This window comes from Coregonus lavaretus, assembly GCF_964263955.1.
Source record: "Coregonus lavaretus genome assembly, chromosome: 13".
NCBI lineage: Eukaryota > Metazoa > Chordata > Actinopteri > Salmoniformes > Salmonidae > Coregonus > Coregonus lavaretus.
Genome location: NC_140000.1, coordinates 27,537,840 through 27,557,161, shown reverse-complemented (window position 1 = coordinate 27,557,161; position 19,322 = coordinate 27,537,840). Strand labels below are relative to the sequence as shown.

General features: G+C 46.1%; 1 protein-coding gene across 1 annotated transcript in view; it reads right to left on the bottom strand.

Annotated features, from left to right (window-relative positions):
• LOC311140754 (four and a half LIM domains protein 3-like) overlaps nucleotides 1–19,322 on the bottom strand; it is a 51,412-nt gene extending 32,090 nt beyond the window's left edge. Inside the window, exon 1 of the mRNA XM_084175969.1 lies at nucleotides 19,086–19,322. Coding sequence (XP_084032095.1) covers nucleotides 19,086–19,164 — 79 coding nt within the window. The 5' untranslated portion in view covers nucleotides 19,165–19,322. The remainder of the gene's footprint in view (nucleotides 1–19,085) is intronic.

Sequence of the window (19,322 nt, the reverse complement as noted above, 5' to 3'; positions counted from 1 at the left end):
TGACAGCTGTGTGGTCCCATGGTGTTTACACTTACGTACTATTGTTTGTACAGATGAACGTGGTACCTTCAGGCATTTGGAAATTGCTCCCAAGGATGAACCAGACTTGTGGAGGTCTATCATTTTTTTCTGAGGTCTTGGCTGATTTCTTTTGATTTTCCCATGATGTCAAGCAAAGAGGCACTGAGTTTGAAGGTAGGCCTTGAAATACATCCACAAGTACACCTCCAATTGACTCAAATGATGTCAATTAGCCTATCAGAAGCTTCTAATGCCATGACATAATTTTCTGGAATTTTCCAAGCTGTTTAAAGGCACCGTCAACTTAGTGTATGTAAACTTCTGACCCACTGGAATTGTGATAGAGTGAATTATACGTGAAATAATCTCTCTGTAAACAATTTTTGGAAATATTAATTGAACAAAGTAGATGTCCTAACCGACTTGCCAAAACTATAGTTTGTTAACAAGACATTTGTGTTGTGGTTGAAAAACGAGTTTTATTGACTCCAACCTAAGTGTATGTAAACTTCCGACTTCAACTGTATTTGACACAAGTTGACATACATGATTACACCTGAATGTTCATTTATAGAGTAATTATTATTCAACATGAACTCACAATCTCTTGGTTCACGGCATACAGATCTTCTTGCTACACCACCATGTCTGTGTCAATGACTGATTTCACCTGTATTGCTACACTTTGCACTTCAAAGTAAATATCAGCTCTATTAAAAGGTACACTCAAGTAAAACTATTGTATTTATCATAATGATTAAGTAGTAACATTCAAAGAGTAATATGCGTCACCAAAATCATACAACTATACAGAAAACCCTAGAATTGCTGTAATAAGAGAGACTAGTCAGATTAACTGATAATTGATACAAACATGGTGGCATAGCAGGAAGACCGGCATGCCGTGAACCAAAAGGTTGCGAGTTCAAATCCCAGGTGAGGACATGTTGAATAATAATTACTGTGTAACTGAACATGCAATGTAATCATCTATATCAACCTGTGCCAAATATCCTAGTTGAAAACATTGTATGTTAAAAGCACTGTTTTGTGTGTGTGTGTGTGTGTGTGTGTGTGTGTGTGTGTATAACCAGTTGCACAGCCTTTTTTAGTTAAGATGCCCAAATAATAGTTGAATGAACACGAGACAAGTTGAGGAAACACATCATTTTATGTTGACAGAATTTTTGCCTGACTTCTCAAGTTGAAGCTAAGTTTGGGCCAACTAAAAATGTTAAATTCAGGTAACACTTTAACCGAAAAGTTGAGTAAACTAAAAAAGGCACTTGTTGGAACCAGTTACTTAATCATATATATTTTTTTTACAGTGTATATAATATAATATATATATAATAATATAATATGCCATTTAGCAGACGCTTTTATCCAAAGTGACTTACAGTCATGCGTGCATACATTTTTGTGTATGGGTGGTCCCGGGGATCGAACCCACTGCCCTGGCGTTACAAGCGCCGTGCTCTACCAGCTGAGCTACAGAGGACCGTATATTAAATTACCACAAACATCCTGGGCTTAATCCGCCCTAGGATTCTGCAAGCCATATCGAACAAAGAGATTACGCTCTTTGGAGTACATTAGTCTAATGATCTCATTAAGCCGATTGTTTGACAAAAGACCTCAAAAGTAAATGTAAACAGTCTAATCTAGTCTAATTACAATGTTCTCTTCCGCTCTTTGTTGAATTAAAGGTAGACTCAGCTAAATGACGTTGCCATGAGCAGCACCGCAGATATTGAGATGAGCGAGATGCAAGACTTCGCTCTCACAGTCACACACAGTATCTGCGCATGTGCACGGATTCGCGTCACGCTGTTCACATCGTGTTAGCCAGGGCACCAAAACAGCTGAGAAGTTGAGCCTCGCGCTTCAACGCTCTTAGTTGTTGCGGAAATGTACCCACTATGCGGTTTATCTTCTGCATCTACGTCATTACTGAGTCTACCTTTAATGAACAGAAAAAAAGGGAGTGGAATTTCTCCAGCCTAGTGCCTAACACAAACCATTACAAGTGAGAGGCAATAGCATTGGTATGCACTGAACACCAACTAAACAGTAGGGACTTGCAGTAATCTCAGAGTAAGCCATGCTGTGACATTCCACTGACAGATGTTCCTACGAGCATTAATGGTGTTCTTCTTGGGCCACTCCTCTTTCCATCTCCTCTCTGCATCCCTTCATTCAAGATCCCTGGCAGTGGCTCTCCATTGCTCGTCCTGTCGTAAATCTCCTCTGTCTTCTTCTCCTCATGAACCAGGAGCTGTTCTTTTATAGCCAAGCCAAGGACACTTTCTCCCATTTATGGCTCCTGCAAGTACAAGGCACTGTGATGGGAACAGCCCCCCCCCACCCCTCTACTCTGCCTTTGACTCTTGCACATTAGTGCCAACCTGTGCCCATGCTGCTGCCAAGTAAACACTCCCCTCTGTTTATGTTGGACTTGGGCAACTTGTCATATACACTTCGATTTATGGTCCACCGAGCGACATACGCTCACACCTTTAGCTGAATGTGGCAGGTCGGTCTGGCCTGTCTCAGCCTGCCTCCTCTGAGGAGAGAACTCGACTGTCTATTCAACTAGAGGGATGGAAAGAGAAAAAGGGAGGGAGAGAGGGAGATAGATAGAGATAGAGAGATGAGAGAAAAGGAGAGAGGCGGCTATTGAAGATACCCGATAAGGAGTCACATTCTTGATGGCCCACCAATTTCATCATGCAGAGCAGGGATTTGCCTGTGTTTACTTAAAGAGGGGAACACGCTCATTCACAGCTGTGCTCCAAATAAACAGCCATATGAATTGAACAGAGAGGAGAAAATGCATATCTAAATCTGTACCAGTAACAGCTTTTAACGCATTCATGCAAGACGAGTTGTCCAGGGTCGGATAGGGTGAGCCAATCCATAACTTGGGTTGAGGAGTTTACGCATGATGAGCTGTGAGTAACAACTTGTTATGGTACTGTCACGGAATCTGCCGAGGCTGCTCCTCCTCCTTGCTCGGGCAGGTTTCGGCGGTCGTCGTCCCCGGAGTACTAGCTGCCACCGTTGTATGTTTCTAGGTTCGTTTGCTTTTGTCTGATTGTTGTACACCTGTGGTTAGTTAGCGTTGATTATGTGTCCTATAAGTTCTCGTTTTGTTAGTCATGTGTTGTGTGTTATTGAGCGTCCTGTCTACGTGTCGGCATTGGTTTTCCTCCTTGTATTTTAGGAGAGGGTTTCGCACTTTCTGTGCGCTTATGTATTTGTCCTGTTTGTTTACGCCTGTGTGCGTATCGCTCGTCTCCGGGCACTTTTGCTCGTATTTCACCACTAAAGACTGTTGTACGAAGCTTCTGTGTCCTGCGCCTGATTCCCGCACCATCCACATACAGCACACCTTGACAGAATAACACACCAAGATGGAATCAGCAGGAACAGCACTAGCATCCGAGTACCTGGAGGAGCGCATCCGCGAGCAGAACGAACAGATCAACCGCATCGGGACCGCCCTTCAGGACGTAATAAACACTCTCCACCGCTGGGAGAACAGAGGGGCACCCACATCTCCCCCTACCTTGCCATCACCATCGGCCAGTCCGCCCATCCAAGCTCCGGAACCCAGTGGGATTCGGCTCTCGCTCCCGAGGGCGTATGATGGTACCGCTGCCGGGTGTCAGGGGTTCCTCCTGCAGGTGGAACTATACCTGGCCACCGTACACCCGGTGCCCTCGGGACACGAGAGCGTTTCCGCCCTCATCTCCTGTCTCACCGGCAAGGCGTTGGAGTGGGCCAACGCCGAATGGAGGAGGATAGACGCCGCCACGATTACATACGCGGAGTTCTCCCGCCGCTTCAGGGCTGTGTTCGACCATCCACCTGAGGGGAAAGCGGCGGGGGAGCGTCTATTCTACCTCCGGCAGGGGAGGAGGAGCGCCCAGGAATTTGCACTGGAGTTCCGGACTCTAGCGGCTGACGCAGGGTGGAATGAGCGGGCCCTCATCGATCATTATCGTTGTAGTCTTCGGGAGGACGTCCGTCGAGAGCTGGCCTGCAGGGATATTAGTCTCACGTTCGACCAGTTGGTGGACATGTCCATCCGGCTGGACACCCTGCTGGCCACCCGCGGACGTTCCGAGTGGGGTTCGTCCATTCCACCCTCCAGCACCTCCGAGCCGAGCCCTATGGAGCTCGGGGGTGCTGGCGCTAGAGAGAAGAGGGGAAGGAGCACGAGGGGGGCCATCCCCTGCACCAACAGTGGCCGTGGAGGACACACCGCGGCCAGGTGTTGGGGAGGGTCTCCTAGGGGAGAGGACGGCAGGCCCTGCACTGGGGAGTCCTTCCAGGTGAGTAGGCGTCCCACTTACCCAGAGCTCTCTGTTGTGCACTTCTGTATACCTGTGCGATTTCCACAGGTTGCACCTCATTCCCAGCATAAGGCGCTAGTAGATTCAGGCGCAGCTGGGAATTTTGTTGATCGTACATTTTGTTTAGAGTTAGGGATTCCCCTACTCCCTGTTGACATCACATTTCCTGTTCATGCCCTAGATAGCCGTCCGTTGGGATCCGGGTTGATCAGGGAAGTCACAGCGCCACTTAGGATGTGTACGCAGGGGGGTCATGAGGAGACTATCCAGCTATATCTTATCGACTCTCCTGCGTATCCGGTGGTGCTGGGTATTCCCTGGTTGAGTACCCATGATCCCTCTATTTCGTGGCAAGAGAGGGCTCTTAAGGAGTGGTCTGCCCAGTGTGAGAGGAGATGTTTGGGTGTTTCCGTGGGGGCGACCTCGGTGGAGAGTCCAAACCAGGTGTCCTCACTGCGCATTCCCACTGAATATGAGGATTTGGCACTTGTGTTTAGTAAATCGAGGGCGACGCGTTTGCCTCCTCATAGACAGGGGGATTGTGCGATAGACCTCCAGGCAGGAGCAGCGCTTCCGCGGAGCCATGTGTATCCTCTGTCCCAAGAGGAGAAGCGGGCTATGGAGACTTACATAGCCGAATCTCTAAGACAAGGATACATACGGCCCTCCACTTCTCCTGCGTCCTCAAGCTTCTTTTTTGTGAAGAAAAAGGATGGAGGGTTGCGCCCGTGCATAGATTACCGTAGTCTCAATCAGATCACTGTGAAGTACAGTTATCCACTCCCTCTGATTGCGACCATGACGGAGTCATTGCACGGAGCCCGTTTCTTCACGAAACTGGATCTCAGGAGCGCGTATAACTTGGTGCGCATTAGGGAGGGCGATGAATGGAAAACGGCATTTAGTACCACCTCGGGTCATTACGAGTATCTCGTCATGCCATACGGGTTGATGAATGCTCCTTCAGTCTTCCAATCCTTCGTGGATGACATTTTCAGGGACATGCAGGGGCAGGGTGTGGTCGTGTACATAGATGACATCCTGGATTACTCGCCTACTCGAGAAGAGCATGTAGCCCTGGTGCGTCGTGTGTTGGGTAGGCTGTTGGAGCACGACCTGTATGTCAAGGCAGAGAAATGTCTGTTTTTCCAGGAGTCGGTCTCCTTTCTGGGTTATCAGTTGTCCGCATCAGGGGTGAAGATGGAGGTTGACCGGGTATCAGCCGTGCGTAATTGGCAAACCCCAACCACCGTGAAAGAGGTGCAGCGGTTCTTGGGTTTTGCGAATTACTACCGGAGGTTTATCCGGGGTTTTGGACAGGTAGCAGCTCCCATAACGTCTCTTCTGAAGGGGGGTCCGGTGCGATTGCAGTGGTCAGCGGAGGCGGACAGGGCATTTGGGAGACTGAAGGTCCTGTTTACCTCGGCTCCAGTGCTTGCGCATCCGGATCCCGCCTTACCATTCCAGGTAGAGGTAGACGCGTCGGAGGCCGGTATAGGGGCTGTGCTATCACAACGGTCCGGTACGCCACCTAAACTCCGCCCCTGTGCCTTCTACTCTAAGAAGCTCAGCCCGGCAGAGCGGAATTATGAGGTAGGAGACAGGGAGCTGTTAGCCGTGGTTCAAGCCCTAAAGGTGTGGAGACATTGGCTTGAGGGGGCTCAACACCCTTTTCTCATTTTGACTGACCACCGTAACCTGGAGTACATTCGGGCAGCTAGGAGACTGAACCCTCGCCAGGCTCGGTGGAACATGTTTCTAACCCGGTTTGTATTTAAAATCACGTACATCCCTGGGTCCCAGAACGGTAAGGCAGACGCCCTGTCCCGGCGGTATGACACGGAGGAGAGGTCCGTTGAGCCCACTTCCATACTGCCGGAGTCTTGTCTAGTGGCACCGGTAGTGTGGGAGGTCGATGCTGAAATCGAGCGGGCGTTGCGTACCGACCCTAGCCCTCCACAGTGTCCGGTGGGTCGGACGTACGTTCCGCTCGAGGTTCGGGATCGACTTATTTATTGGGCTCACACGTCACCCTCCTCTGGACATCCAGGTATTGGCCGGACAGTGCACTGCCTTAGCGCTAAGTACTGGTGGCCAACGTTAGCCAGGGATGTGAGGGTTTATGTCTCCTCCTGTTCGGTGTGCGCCCAGTGTAAGGCGCCCAGACATCTGCCCCTTTCCAATGTGTGTTAGGTTACCAGCCGGTTCTGGCACCGTGGCATCAGAGCCAGATCGAGGCCCCTGCGGTGGATGAGTGGGTAAGGCGCTCGGAGGAGACGTGGAACGCTGCACACGTCCATCTGCAGCGGGCCATCCGTCGTCAAAAAGCGAGCGCCGATCTCCACCGCAGTGAGGGGCCGGTGTACGCACCTGGAGATCGAGTCTGGCTCTCGACCAGAAACCTGCCCGTCCGCCTGCCCTGCCGGAAGCTGGGTCGGCGGTTTGTAGGGCCCTTTATAGTCCTGAGGAGATTGAACGAGGTGTGTTACAGGTTACTACTACCTATTGAGTATAAGAATATTAACCCCTCGTTCCATGTGTCTCTTCTCAGGCCGGTGGTAGCTGGTCCACTCCAGGAGGGTGAGATAGCAGAGACTCCTCCGCCCCCATTGGACATCGAGGGGGCTCCGGCGTACACAGTTCGGTCCATTTTGGATTCGAGACGTCGGATGGGGGGTCTCCAATATCTCGTGGAGTGGGAGGGGTACAGCCCGGAGGAGCGGTGCTGGGTGCCGAGGAGGGACATCCTAGACCCGTCTCTCCTGACTGAGTTCCACCGTAGTCACCCTACGCGCCCTGTACCGCGTCCTCCTGGTCGTCCCCGAGGCCGGGGTCGGCGCACGGCTGGAGCCGCGCGTCAAGGGGGGGATACTGTCACGGAATCTGCCGAGGCTGCTCCTCCTCCTTGCTCGGGCAGGTTTCGGCGGTCGTCGTCCCCGGAGTACTAGCTGCCACCGTTGTATGTTTCTAGGTTCGTTCGCTTTTGTCTGATAGTTGTACACCTGTGGTTAGTTAGCGTTGATTATGTGTCCTATAAGTTCTCGTTTTGTTAGTCATGTGTTGTGTGTTATTGAGCGTCCTGTCTACGTGTCGGCATTGGTTTTCCTCCTCGTATTTTAGGAGAGGGTTTCGCACTTTCTGTGCGCTTACAGTGAGGGAAAAAAGTATTTGATCCCCTGCTAATTTTGTACGTTTGCCCACTGACAAAGAAATGATCAGTCTATAATTTTAATGGTAGGTTTATTTGAACAGTGAGAGACAGAATAACAACAAAAAAATCCAGAAAAACGCATGTCAAAAATGTTATAAATTGATTTGCATTTTAATGAGGGAAATAAGTATTTGACCCCCTCTCAATCAGAAAGATTTCTGGCTCCCAGGTGTCTTTTATACAGGTAACGAGCTGAGATTAGGAGCACACTCTTAAAGGGAGTGATCCTAATCTCAGCTCTTTACCTGTATAAAAGACACCTGTCCACAGAAGCAATCAATCAATCAAATTCCAAACTCTCCACCATTGCCAAGACCAAAGAGCTCTCCAAGGATGTCAGGGACAAGACCTACACAAGGCTGGAATGGGCTACAAGACCATCGCCAAGCATCTTGGTGAGAAGGTGACAACAGTTGGTGCGATTATTCGTAAATGGAAGAAACATAAAATAACTGTCAATCTCCCTCGGCCTGGGGCTTCATGCAAGATCTCACCTCGTGGAGTTGAGAAAGGTGAGGAATCAGCCCAGAACTACACGGGAGGATCTTGTCAATGATCTCAAGGCAGCTGGGACCATAGTCACCAAGAAAACACACTACGCCGTGAAGGACTGAAATCCTGCAGCGCCCGCAAGGTCCCCCTGCTCAAGAAAGCACATATACAGGCCCGTCTGAAGTTTGCCAATGAACATCTGAATGATTCAGAGGAGTACTGGGTGAAAGTGTTGTGGTCAGATGAGACCAAAATCGAGCTCTTTGGCATCCACTCAACTCACCGTGTTTGGAGGAGGAGGAATGCTGCCTATGACCCCAAGAACACCATCCCCACCGTCAAACATGGAGGTGGAAACATTATGCTTTGGGGGTGTTTTTCTGCTAAGTGGACAGGACAACTTCACCGCATTAAAGGGACGATGGACGGGGCCATGTACCGTCAAATCTTGGGTGAGAACCCCTCAGCCAGGGCATTGAAAATGGGTCGTGGATGGGTATTCCAGCATGACAATGACCCAAAACACACGGCCAAGGCAACAAAGGAATGGCTCAAGAAGAAGCACATTAAGGTCCTGGAGTGGCCTAGCCAGTCTCCAGACCTTAATCCCATAGAAAATCTGTGGAGGGAGCTGAAGGTTTGAGTTGCCAAACGTCAGCCTCGAAACCTTAATGACTTGGAGAAGATCTGCAAAGAGGAGTGGAACAAAATCCTTCCTGAGATGTGTGCAAACCTGGTGGCCAACTACAAGAAACGTCTGACCTCTGTGATTGCCAACAAGGGTTTTGCCACCAAGTACTAAGTCATGTTTTGCAGAGGGGTCAAATACTTATTTCCCTCATTAAAATGCAAATCTATTTATAACATTTTTTACATGCGTTTTTCTTTTTTTCTTTTGTTGTTATTCTGTCTCTCACTGTTCAAATAAACCTACCATTAAAATTATAGACTGATCATGTCTTTGTCAGTGGGCAAACATACAAAATCAGCAGGGGATCAAATACTTTTTCCCTCACTGTATGTATTTGTCCTGTTTGTTTACGCTTGTGTGCGTATCGCTCGTCTCCGGGCACTTTTGCTCGTATTTCACCACTAAAGACTGTTGTACGAAGCTTCTGTGTCCTGCGCCTGATTCCCGCACCATCCACATACAGCACACCTTGACAGGTACAGTATAGACAAAAAGCAAAGTGGGTTCAATATCTACACAAAAGGGGTCCAAATGCATCCAAACACCCACAAATTCAAGGAAATGCGCACACACACACACACACACACACTCTCCTCCGATTATGCCACATCTGTGATGATGTCAAAGTCATTTGGTTTCATTTCTTGAAGATGTTGTGGGAGGCTAGGCTCATTAAGTGTTGGGAAGCAATCAAGCCTAATACACCGGCCTTGGTACTTAGCTCAGTGTGTGTGCGAGTGAGGGCTGGGGCGAGGTGGGTAGCCGAGCCTTATAAAGACAAAGCCACTGCAGTGGTGTTGATGGTCTTGATGGCATGTCGGAACAAACAAGGATTGCGGGCAAATTGCTATGCCTGGACATCACTGTTATGAGAAAGCCTTGTGAGCATGCTGTTGTGGAAAGATGTCAGGCCCTTTAATGCTCTCTGGTTGTATCGTTAGCATTAGCAATAGTGCTTGGCCTTGTTTAGGGCTGTTGAGGATCACTCTGTGGTGGGGATCATAGCAAGCCACAATGCCTCAAAGTGATGGCCAATTAGGCCATATGCTTGGTGTGTGAGTGCAACCCAAAAAAGGAGAAGACTCCAGATGAACAATGACTTCTATCATATACATTGCATACATTATGGGAGGTGTAAATCTAGGCGAGAATAGGATTACTGAAAGATGATAAGAGATACTACATGCTTATCACGGGTGGGTGATCATTCAGGACAGTCTGTCCCACAGATGTGGTTTTTGGCAGCCGCCTTTAAGTTCACAGAGTAAAACCCATGTATTATTATCATTAGAAGAAAGCAAACAGAAAAGGTTTGGGCTTATGTGGTTGATTGATAAATGGATTCCTCACTCATTGTTATCAGACAGTAGGTTTCAGGTAGGTCACTGTCCTCAAAAGAAATGCTTTGGGAGTTGCCAAAGTAATACAGGGGGCAGCTACGGAAGGGATGTTTAAGTTACTGTATGGCGAATATATCTGTATAACATATACACTCCCACTTCAATGGAGGACATAGGGCTGCTGAGTGAACAGTAGCAAAGAGGCCTCTACACAGTATGTCGTTCTCAGGTTTGCCACAAGGTGTAATTACACACCCTACCACGCTGTATAAATTATTATTGGCCGACATTCTTTTTTCCCCAAGTGCCTCTGTTAACCATATAGGCCTATCCTATGATTTAATCATTAGCCACATCCCAACGTAACCATTACTGTTTGTATGAAATTCATAATACACATCACATTACTAGTTATCTCAAAACCGCTGCAATTTGTGCCTTGTGCACTTTTACACAGCTTGATGTGACTTGCTTGTTGGTTTTGGAGGCATATTTGCTGGAAAGAAATATACCCGGCTGTCAACTTTATTTATGGCCTCCATTTATTTGAAAATGGGAAATAATTGTGCTGTTTATAACTGACAAGGCACTGTGGTGTGGCTGCCAGTGTTCTAGGGCACATTCTCTAACAGTATTGCAAGTTTAGGCGAGGGGATAGTCATGCAGCCAAAAGCTGAAATGAACCATTAGCCTGCCTAAACCAGACTGAACACTGTCCTCACCATTGTTTCACAATGGTTCAATTTAGATGGTAGATTACCTCACTATAGATGTGCCATTAAAATTATTAACCTTTTCTAACAGGATAACATTAGTCACGAGGGAGGTGTTGATACTGACTAGACAGTCCGTCTTGCATCATGACTAGGGCCATGTGTATTGCGCAATCATGTGACATGCCTGGATTTGAACCTTTTTTTTAAATCAAACTGTCCTCTTTTCTTTTTATGTCAGATGGTCCAGCATCATCCTCAGACAATTGATTTCATTTTTGGTCTAATTCTTATTTCTGGATAAGGCTTAAAATACAGGATAAAATCTTACTATGTCACGATTGCATAAAACAGAGGGGCCTAATCATGATTACATGCCTTCAACATCTCAATAGCTGTACTTCTCATAGTCTTGCAGTAGACAGCATCCTCCTCTTCCCCCTGCTCAGTACTGTAGGCCTGGGCGCAGCCAGGGAACCAGTCATGGCTAACTCACAGAGACGGATACATGACTGGGGGTGATGACTCGACAGGAATCATGCACCTAAACATCTGCTTCATCACAAGAACTATGGAGATGTAGCTGATATCATGCAGTTCCTATGCAGCTAGGAGAGTGGACAGGGCTTTCTCACAAAATGTTATTGGCATAGCCAAATCCTTACACAACATGCATTGACAAGATAGGGTAGAGAGGATGGATTATTTGAAGTCATAGGAGGGACAAAATAAACATTTATGATAGAAAGAGTGAAAGGGGTGAGGGGAGAAGTGAACAACAACATAAGGAAGTGAACAACACATGCCCTAAATAACCTTTATACCAAAGAGAGAGAGAGGAAAGGAGACAGCAGAGCAGGGAGCACCTACGCTGCCTCCCGCAGGGGGTCAAGCTCTCAGGATTGGATTTCAGCCATTTACCAACAAAGCAGCCGCTGGAGGAAGCCGTGCCCCCTCACAATAACACTGCAACACCTGGCCACCCACCCCACTCACACAGGAAACATGAGGTCACTTCCCCCCATTCACAGACAGGCCAGACACACTCCAGCTGCCTGCCACGGACCCCCACACTCAATTGAAGGGTGCCTGGTTAGTGGCTGGTCTGGCTACCAGAGGAAGGAAGGCGGAAGGGGGAAATGGGAGTTGGGGTTGGAGGATATAGGATACAGAAAGAAAAGCCTGCTTTGGAGGTAATGCTTGACAGGTCCCTGAAATGGACCACTTGTGTGCTCAATACCTTTATAAAATGTTTATATTGCCTGGGTAGCTTTTACATCGGTCTTAAAGTAACTGGCCATCGTAACCAATATTTCACATACCCCAATACTGATTCCCCTTAGAGTGTTTGAGAGTCAGCAAATAGACAGCAAGCAGACCGCAAAAAGTAACAGGTTCCAGTAGCTTCCTCAACAACAGAGTTGGAGAAAGAGGGAAAGAAAGGTGTGCAGTGTCAAAACTGTCACTACAATTCAACATTCCAGTCTCTAACAACCTGCAAACACTTGACTGTGGATTGTCCGTCATCGTTGTCCTATGGGCTAGAAACTGACAGGCCCCAAACCCACCCACTACAAGTCAATATGGTCCCACTGAAGTTTAAACATGGCACCACTCCAAAACAGAGCACTGCTAACCTTCAGCAAAACACAGACACCTCCAAAGAATGCGACCGTGGTCGCTTAAACGCCATAGAGAGAAAAGAGGAAAGAGAGAGAGAGACAAACAAATACATTATATATTATATACTCCATAAGCTGTGTCAAGGCAGGAATGCCAGACACTACATATTACATAAAGGATGTCGGCTTTTGGCTTTTATTGACCTCTGTGAAAAAACTGTAAAACCAACAGACTGGCCTTGTTGGCACAGCAGGACACTACAGACACACAGCTCTTCATAGGAGGAAGTTGAGTTGTGGTGTACAAGTGAGAGGAAGAGCTATTTGTGTTATTTCAAAGTTGACGGAAATACATGGCTTTGAGCTGAACTCCCACTGTCCATGTAGGGTCAGAAATTATTGATACCCTTGATAAAGATGAGCAATAATGACTGTATAAAATAAAGCATTCAAATAATGAGCTATATTGTACGCAAATTTTTTTGGGGAAACTATATTATTTTACACTAATACAATGACTCAGAGAAAAATATTTTGTTTAACAAGTAATATATTTTTTTCTCAAAAAAGGTAGGGATCAAAATTATTGACACTGACTGATTATTGATGTGCAGTTCGCAAACAATTCATTATTTTTGAATGACTCTTTGTACTGACTCGAGAGTCATGACTTGTTTTTCTGAGTTTTAGTAGTTTGTTTGACCCGCTGGCTGGCCGCAATTAATTCTACAGCAGGATTAATACGCACTCCTTCGGCTCAGCGGCTCCGGAGCGTCTCCGACCAACAACTGTCTGTCATATATGTGCGCAGGAAAACAGATCATGCTGCAGGCAGCATAAAGAAGAAAGATACATGTTTAGAACTGATAATTGATCGCATGGTCCTACTAAGCTCAATAAATGTTTTAATATTGTTGAATTCCGTTTCAATGTCTGGATTCTGTGATTCCGTCCGCGTTCTACGCAACACTGATTTTATAGGGCCCTAGAGAAGGTCAAAGATCATACCCCCAAGACATGCTAACCTCCCGTTATTGGTAATGGTGAGAGGTTAGCATGTCTTGGGTGTATGATCTTTGACCCTCTGTGACTTTCATAAGTGACAATGTAATGCTACGGAAAAATGAAGAGCATTGATGTCGAAAGTAATCTAATTCCCATCTAATCTAATTTTATAAATCAGATGTAATTTAATATAGATCAAAATACTATTATTATTACTATTATTTATATCTGTGTTTATGAAACAAGCTTTGTATTTGATCTAAACTAAGGTTTTAGCAGTGGGAAGACACTTATTTCCATCCTTTTTTATTAATAAATAGCTTATTTTCTTATTTAAAATAATTGATGACATCTTTTATAAGACATACATTACATGACCAAAAGTATGTTGACACATGCTCGTCGAACATCTCATTCCAAAATCATGGCCATTAATATGGAGTTGGTCCCCCTTTTGCTGCTATAAACAGCCTCCACTCTCCTGGTAAGGCTTTCCACTAGATGTTGGACATTGCTGCGTGGACTTGCTTCCATTCAGCCACGAGCATTAGTGAGGTCGGGCACTGATGTTGGGCGATTAGACCTGGCTCGCAGTCAGCGTTCCAATTCATCCCAAAGGTGTTCGATGGGGTTGAGGTCAGGGCTCTGTGCAGGCCAGTCAAGTTCTTCCACACCGATCTTGACAAACAATTTCTGTATGGACCTCGCTTTGTGCACGGAGGCATTGTCATGCTGAAACAGGAAAGGGCCTTCCCCAAACTGTTGCCACAAAGTTGGAGGCACAGAATTGTCTAGAATGTCATTGTATGCTGTAGCGTTAAAATTCCCTTAATTGGAACTAAGGGGCCAAGCCCGAACCATGAAAAGCAGCCCCAGACCATTTTTCCTCCTCCACCAAACTCTACAGTTGGCACTATGCATGGGGCAGGTAGCGTTCTCCTGGCATCCACCAAACCCAGATTTGTCCGTCGGACTGCCAGATGGTGAAGCGTGATTCATCACTCCAGAGAACACGTTTCCACTGCTCCAAAAGTCCAATGGCGGCGAGCTTTACACCAGTCCAGCTGACGCTTGGCATTGCGCATGGTGATCTTAGGCTTGTGTGCGGCTGCTCGGCCATGGAAACCCATTTCATGAAGCTCCCGACGAACAGTTATTGTGCAGTTATTTTAAACACCCGTCAGCAACCGGTGTGGCTGAAATAGCTGAATCCACTAATTTGAAGGGGTTTCCACATACTTTTGTATATATAGTGTAATTGGAATGGCGCTGATTTATAAATTAGATTAAGCATCTGTTCTATTGTACCAACACTGACACACCCAGAAGAGGAGCTCCTTTAAAGAACACTGTAGTTTGTCAGACCTCTGACACCTTAGTGAGAGAGGTTAAGGGAGCGTTCCTCAGCGAAGGCGAGGTGACGCAACAACCAATGGGGGAACTCTGCCGGTTCACGCTCGGTTCATAGCCAAAAAAAGTATCCCTAGCGGCCAACATAAATGATGCCGCCGACAGAAGTAGAGTAACCGCCTGCGTCGGCAAAAGGGCAGTGAATTGCGCAGCGCTGTAGTTGGTCTCCACCGTCTAGCTCACGTAGTAATGCTGCTCAATGAACAATGTTTGGCGGGAAAAAGGGGCCGGGCACTGAGAGAGTTATACTAACTTTCGCCATCTACATGGGAGATGTGAATTGCAGGCTATTACCACTGCCATTTCTGCGCTCAGGTAGAATCCACATTAGCCTAGCCATTAGCCCAAACAAAGAAAACCATATTTCAAAGTTGATACATGTGCATCCAGGTATACTTACAGTACCAGTCAAAAGTTTGGACACACCTACTCATTCAAGGGTTTTTCTTTATTTTTACTGTTTTCTACATTGTAGAATAATAGTGAAGACATCAAAACTATGAAATAACCCAAAATATATTTTACATTTGAGATTCTTCAAATAGTCACCCTTTGCCTTGATGACAGCTGTGGACACTCTTGGCATTCTCTCAACCAGCTTCACCTGGAATGCTTTTCCAACAGTCTTGAAGGAGTTCCCACATATGCTGAGCACTTGTTGGCTGCTTTTCCTTCACTCTGCCGTCCGACTCATCCCAAACCATCTCAATTGGGTTGAGGTCGGGGGACTGAGGAGGCCAGGTCATCTGATGCAGCACTCCATCACTCTCCTTCTTGGTAAAATAGTCCTTACACAGCCTGGAGGTGTGTTGGGTCATTGTCCTGTTGAAAAACAAATGATAGTCCCACTAAGCCCAAACCAGATGGGATGGTGTATCGCTGCAGAATACTGTGGTAGCCATGCTGGTTGAGTGTGCCTTGAATTCTAAATAACCAGCAAAGCTCCCCCACACCATAACACCTCCTCTTCCATGCTTTACGGTGGGAACTACACATGCGGAGGTCATCCGTTCACCCACACCGCGTCTCACAAAGACACGGCGGTTGGAACCAAAAATCTCAAATTTGGACTCCAGACCAAAGGACAAATTTCCACTGGTCTAATGTCCATTGCTCATGTTTCTTGGCCCAAGCAAGTCTCTTCTTCTTATTGATGTCCTTTAGTAGTGGTTTCTTTGCAGCAATTTGACAATGAAGGCCTGATTCACACAGTCTCCTTTGAACAGTTGATGTTGAGATGTGTCTGTTACTTTAACTCTGTGAAGCATTTATTTGGGCTGCAATTTCTGAGGCTGGTAACTCCAATGAACTTATCCTCTGCAGCAGAGGTAACTCTGGGTCTTCCATTCCTGTGGTGGTCCTCATGAGAGCCAGTTTCATCATAGCGCTTGATGGTTTTTGTGACTGCACTTGAAGAGACTTTCGGATTTACTGACCTTCATTTCTTAAAGTAATGATGGACTGTCATTTCTCTTTGCTTATTTGAGCTGTTCTTGCCATAATATGGACTTGGTCTTTTACCAAATAGGTCTATCTTCTGTATACCACCCCTACCTTGTCAGAACACAGCTGATTGGCTCAAACGCATTAAGAAGGAAAGAAATTCCACAAATTAACAAGGCACACCTGTTAATTGAAATGCATTCCAGGTGACTAACTCATGAAGCTGGTTGAGAGAATGCCAAGAGTGTGCAAAGCTGTCATCAAGGCAAAGGGTGGCTATTTGAAGAATCTTAAATATAAAATATATTATGATTTGTTTAACACTTTTTTGGTAATTACATTATTCTACAATGTAAAAAATAGTAAAAATAAAGAAAAACCCTTGAATGAGTAGGTGTGGCCAAACTTTTGACTGGTAGTGTATGTGGGTTAGTAAACCTATTTTAATGACATTATTTCGTATGATTTAATACGTGTTATTAACAAAGTGTGCTCCACTTGAAGTAGAAATTGAAATGTATTACATGAAACAAACTACAGGAAATGGGTTAACTGCTATGTTAAACAACTGCAGTAATGGTTGCTTTGGTTGTCAACAGCCTTGTGGCTATTGTAGTCTTTTGACTGTAGAAAAACAGGGAACTCTAAAGTTGTCCCAGGTGAGGCAGGAGGCAGGCAGCATGCGAAGGAGAGCCAACTGCGCAGGCGCCTTACCTAGTCAGTCTGGAATTCACCGTTAGCCTGGTAACACAGCTATTTTAAAGGTATGATTTACCTTCCAGTGACCACATCTTCCCTTTCTTGCCCAATGTAACATGAGAAACGGCAACAGATGAGACAGCAACATGACTAGGGTTGCAAAATTCCCAGGTTATCCTGCTTATTCCATCCTGATTCCAGGAGTTTTCTAACCAGGATTTCAGGAAAACCAAGGAATTTTGGGAAAGTTCAACCCTAAATATGGCTAGCATTTACAGTACTATGCAACTATGAAAATACACACAAACACAGCGACATACCCATCCCAAACACATTGCCACATCCCATTTCCTCTTGCCACTGAGAACTGCTCAGCCTTGGGGACTTTGACCACCGAGTCATTGAGGAGGGAACTGCTCAGCTAGCTACCTGCATCAGTGCCAGGATGCCCCAGGCATGCCAGTCCTGATGACAGCCTTAGGGTTCGACATGTAGCACGAAAGCCAGAGAAAACAGAGGGAATAGTGGTGGTAAGTATTCCATGGCTCTGTCTCAAATGGCACCCTATTCCCTCCATAGTGGACTACTTTTGACCAGAGCCATATGGGCCCTAAGTATTGAATTTTTTTAGGGAATCAGAGGAGGTTGGTGGCATGTTAATTGGGAAGGATGGGCTCGTGGTAATGGCTGGAGCGGAATGGTATCAAACATGGTTTCCATGTGTTTGATGCCATTCCATTTGCTCCGTTCTGGCCATCATTATGAGCTGTCCTCCCCTCAGCAGCCTCCACTGTAGGGAATAGGGCGCCATTTGGGATGCAGCCCATCTGTGGGCACTGGGCAGGCCAGCACTCCCTGTGACAAGAATAGTCCCTCTTTCCCTGCAAACGTTTCTTCTCTTCTCCACTCATGGCTCCCTCTGTCTTCAGTCCCAGTTATCACTGTGTGTAATTACTGAAGGTGCTAAGTGGCAAGAATTTTCATATTCCCTCAGCTCAACTGGAGCATGTTCAGGGACACTACAAAGTCTAGAGAACCTCCAATTATCTTAGCACTTCTATACCCTTGTATTTACAATATTGGCTGACGTGGTTAAATACTGAGTTAGTAGACATATGAAATATCTCTCCAACCAACTGAGACTTGGAGAAACCCATGAATGAAGCAATTTAGCCTACTAGGTCACCTTTCCTACTATTTTTATTTATTTTCTTTTACCTTTATTTAACTAGGCAAGTCAGTTAAGAACAAATTCTTATTTACAATGACGGCCTACACCGGCCAAACCCGGAGGACGCTGGGCCAATGGGAGTCCCATAGGGCGGCGCACAAATCACGGCCAGTTGTGATACAGCCTGGAATCGAACCAGGAGGTCTGTAGTGACGCCTCAAGCACTGAGATGCGCAACTCGGGAGCCCATATACTATAGTATACTATACTTATAAGGAGATAATTGGAGTGGTTTGGGTGGGAGCTATTGACCTTTTGTTGCTTCAGAAATGTGAAAAGTATACACTTAATATGGGATCATTAGTTAAAAGATCCCATTCTATGAGTGTACATGCTGTTATGGCACTACTTTATAACTCCCTTTGTTGCATTGCCCTACAGAAAGGTAAAGTTTATAAATATAGTCTAGTCTCAATTGTTCTCAGGTTACTTAGTGTCATTAGTATAATATGGACAGAACTGCTACAAAGTAGGCTATTTCTAAATTGTCTGATCCTTTCTTCCTGTCCTGACATTGATTATATGCATTGCTGTATCTATCCTTCATTCATCCAGTATCCGGGAGCACTGCTGAACTTCTTTTCATCAGCCTCACTTTGCAAATGAAAAGTTAAACCCAAGTATTTACTTCAATAAATGCACATTAGGCCTACATTACCGACTTCAGTCTAAAATGAGCAATGAATGGGAATGATTAAAAAGAAAGAGAGAATAGATTTCATCAATAAATCCGTGTGCAAAGAATAAGAAACGTGTGTGTAGGCCTACCTAAGAAAAGTGGAGATATGATGGCGAAAAGTTTGCAATTCACTCATTCTTGTAGGTAGAAAAGTTGATTGCGCTTACCCGACGTTATATCTGCTGTTGAATGCACCTTTGCGACTTGACAATCGAAGCCCACCTCTCGCGCTGTGTCACCAGACATTCAAACGATGAGGATTGCAGCCGGTCTGCCGGTCGCTACTCCAGTGACAGATTATTATACTGTAAAATTTTCCCCGTTGCTTTTCACTGCAGTCTACTCAGACCTCTAATTGTACAATGCTGAAGAGTGACACAGCTCACCGGCGCTCTACTGTCTAT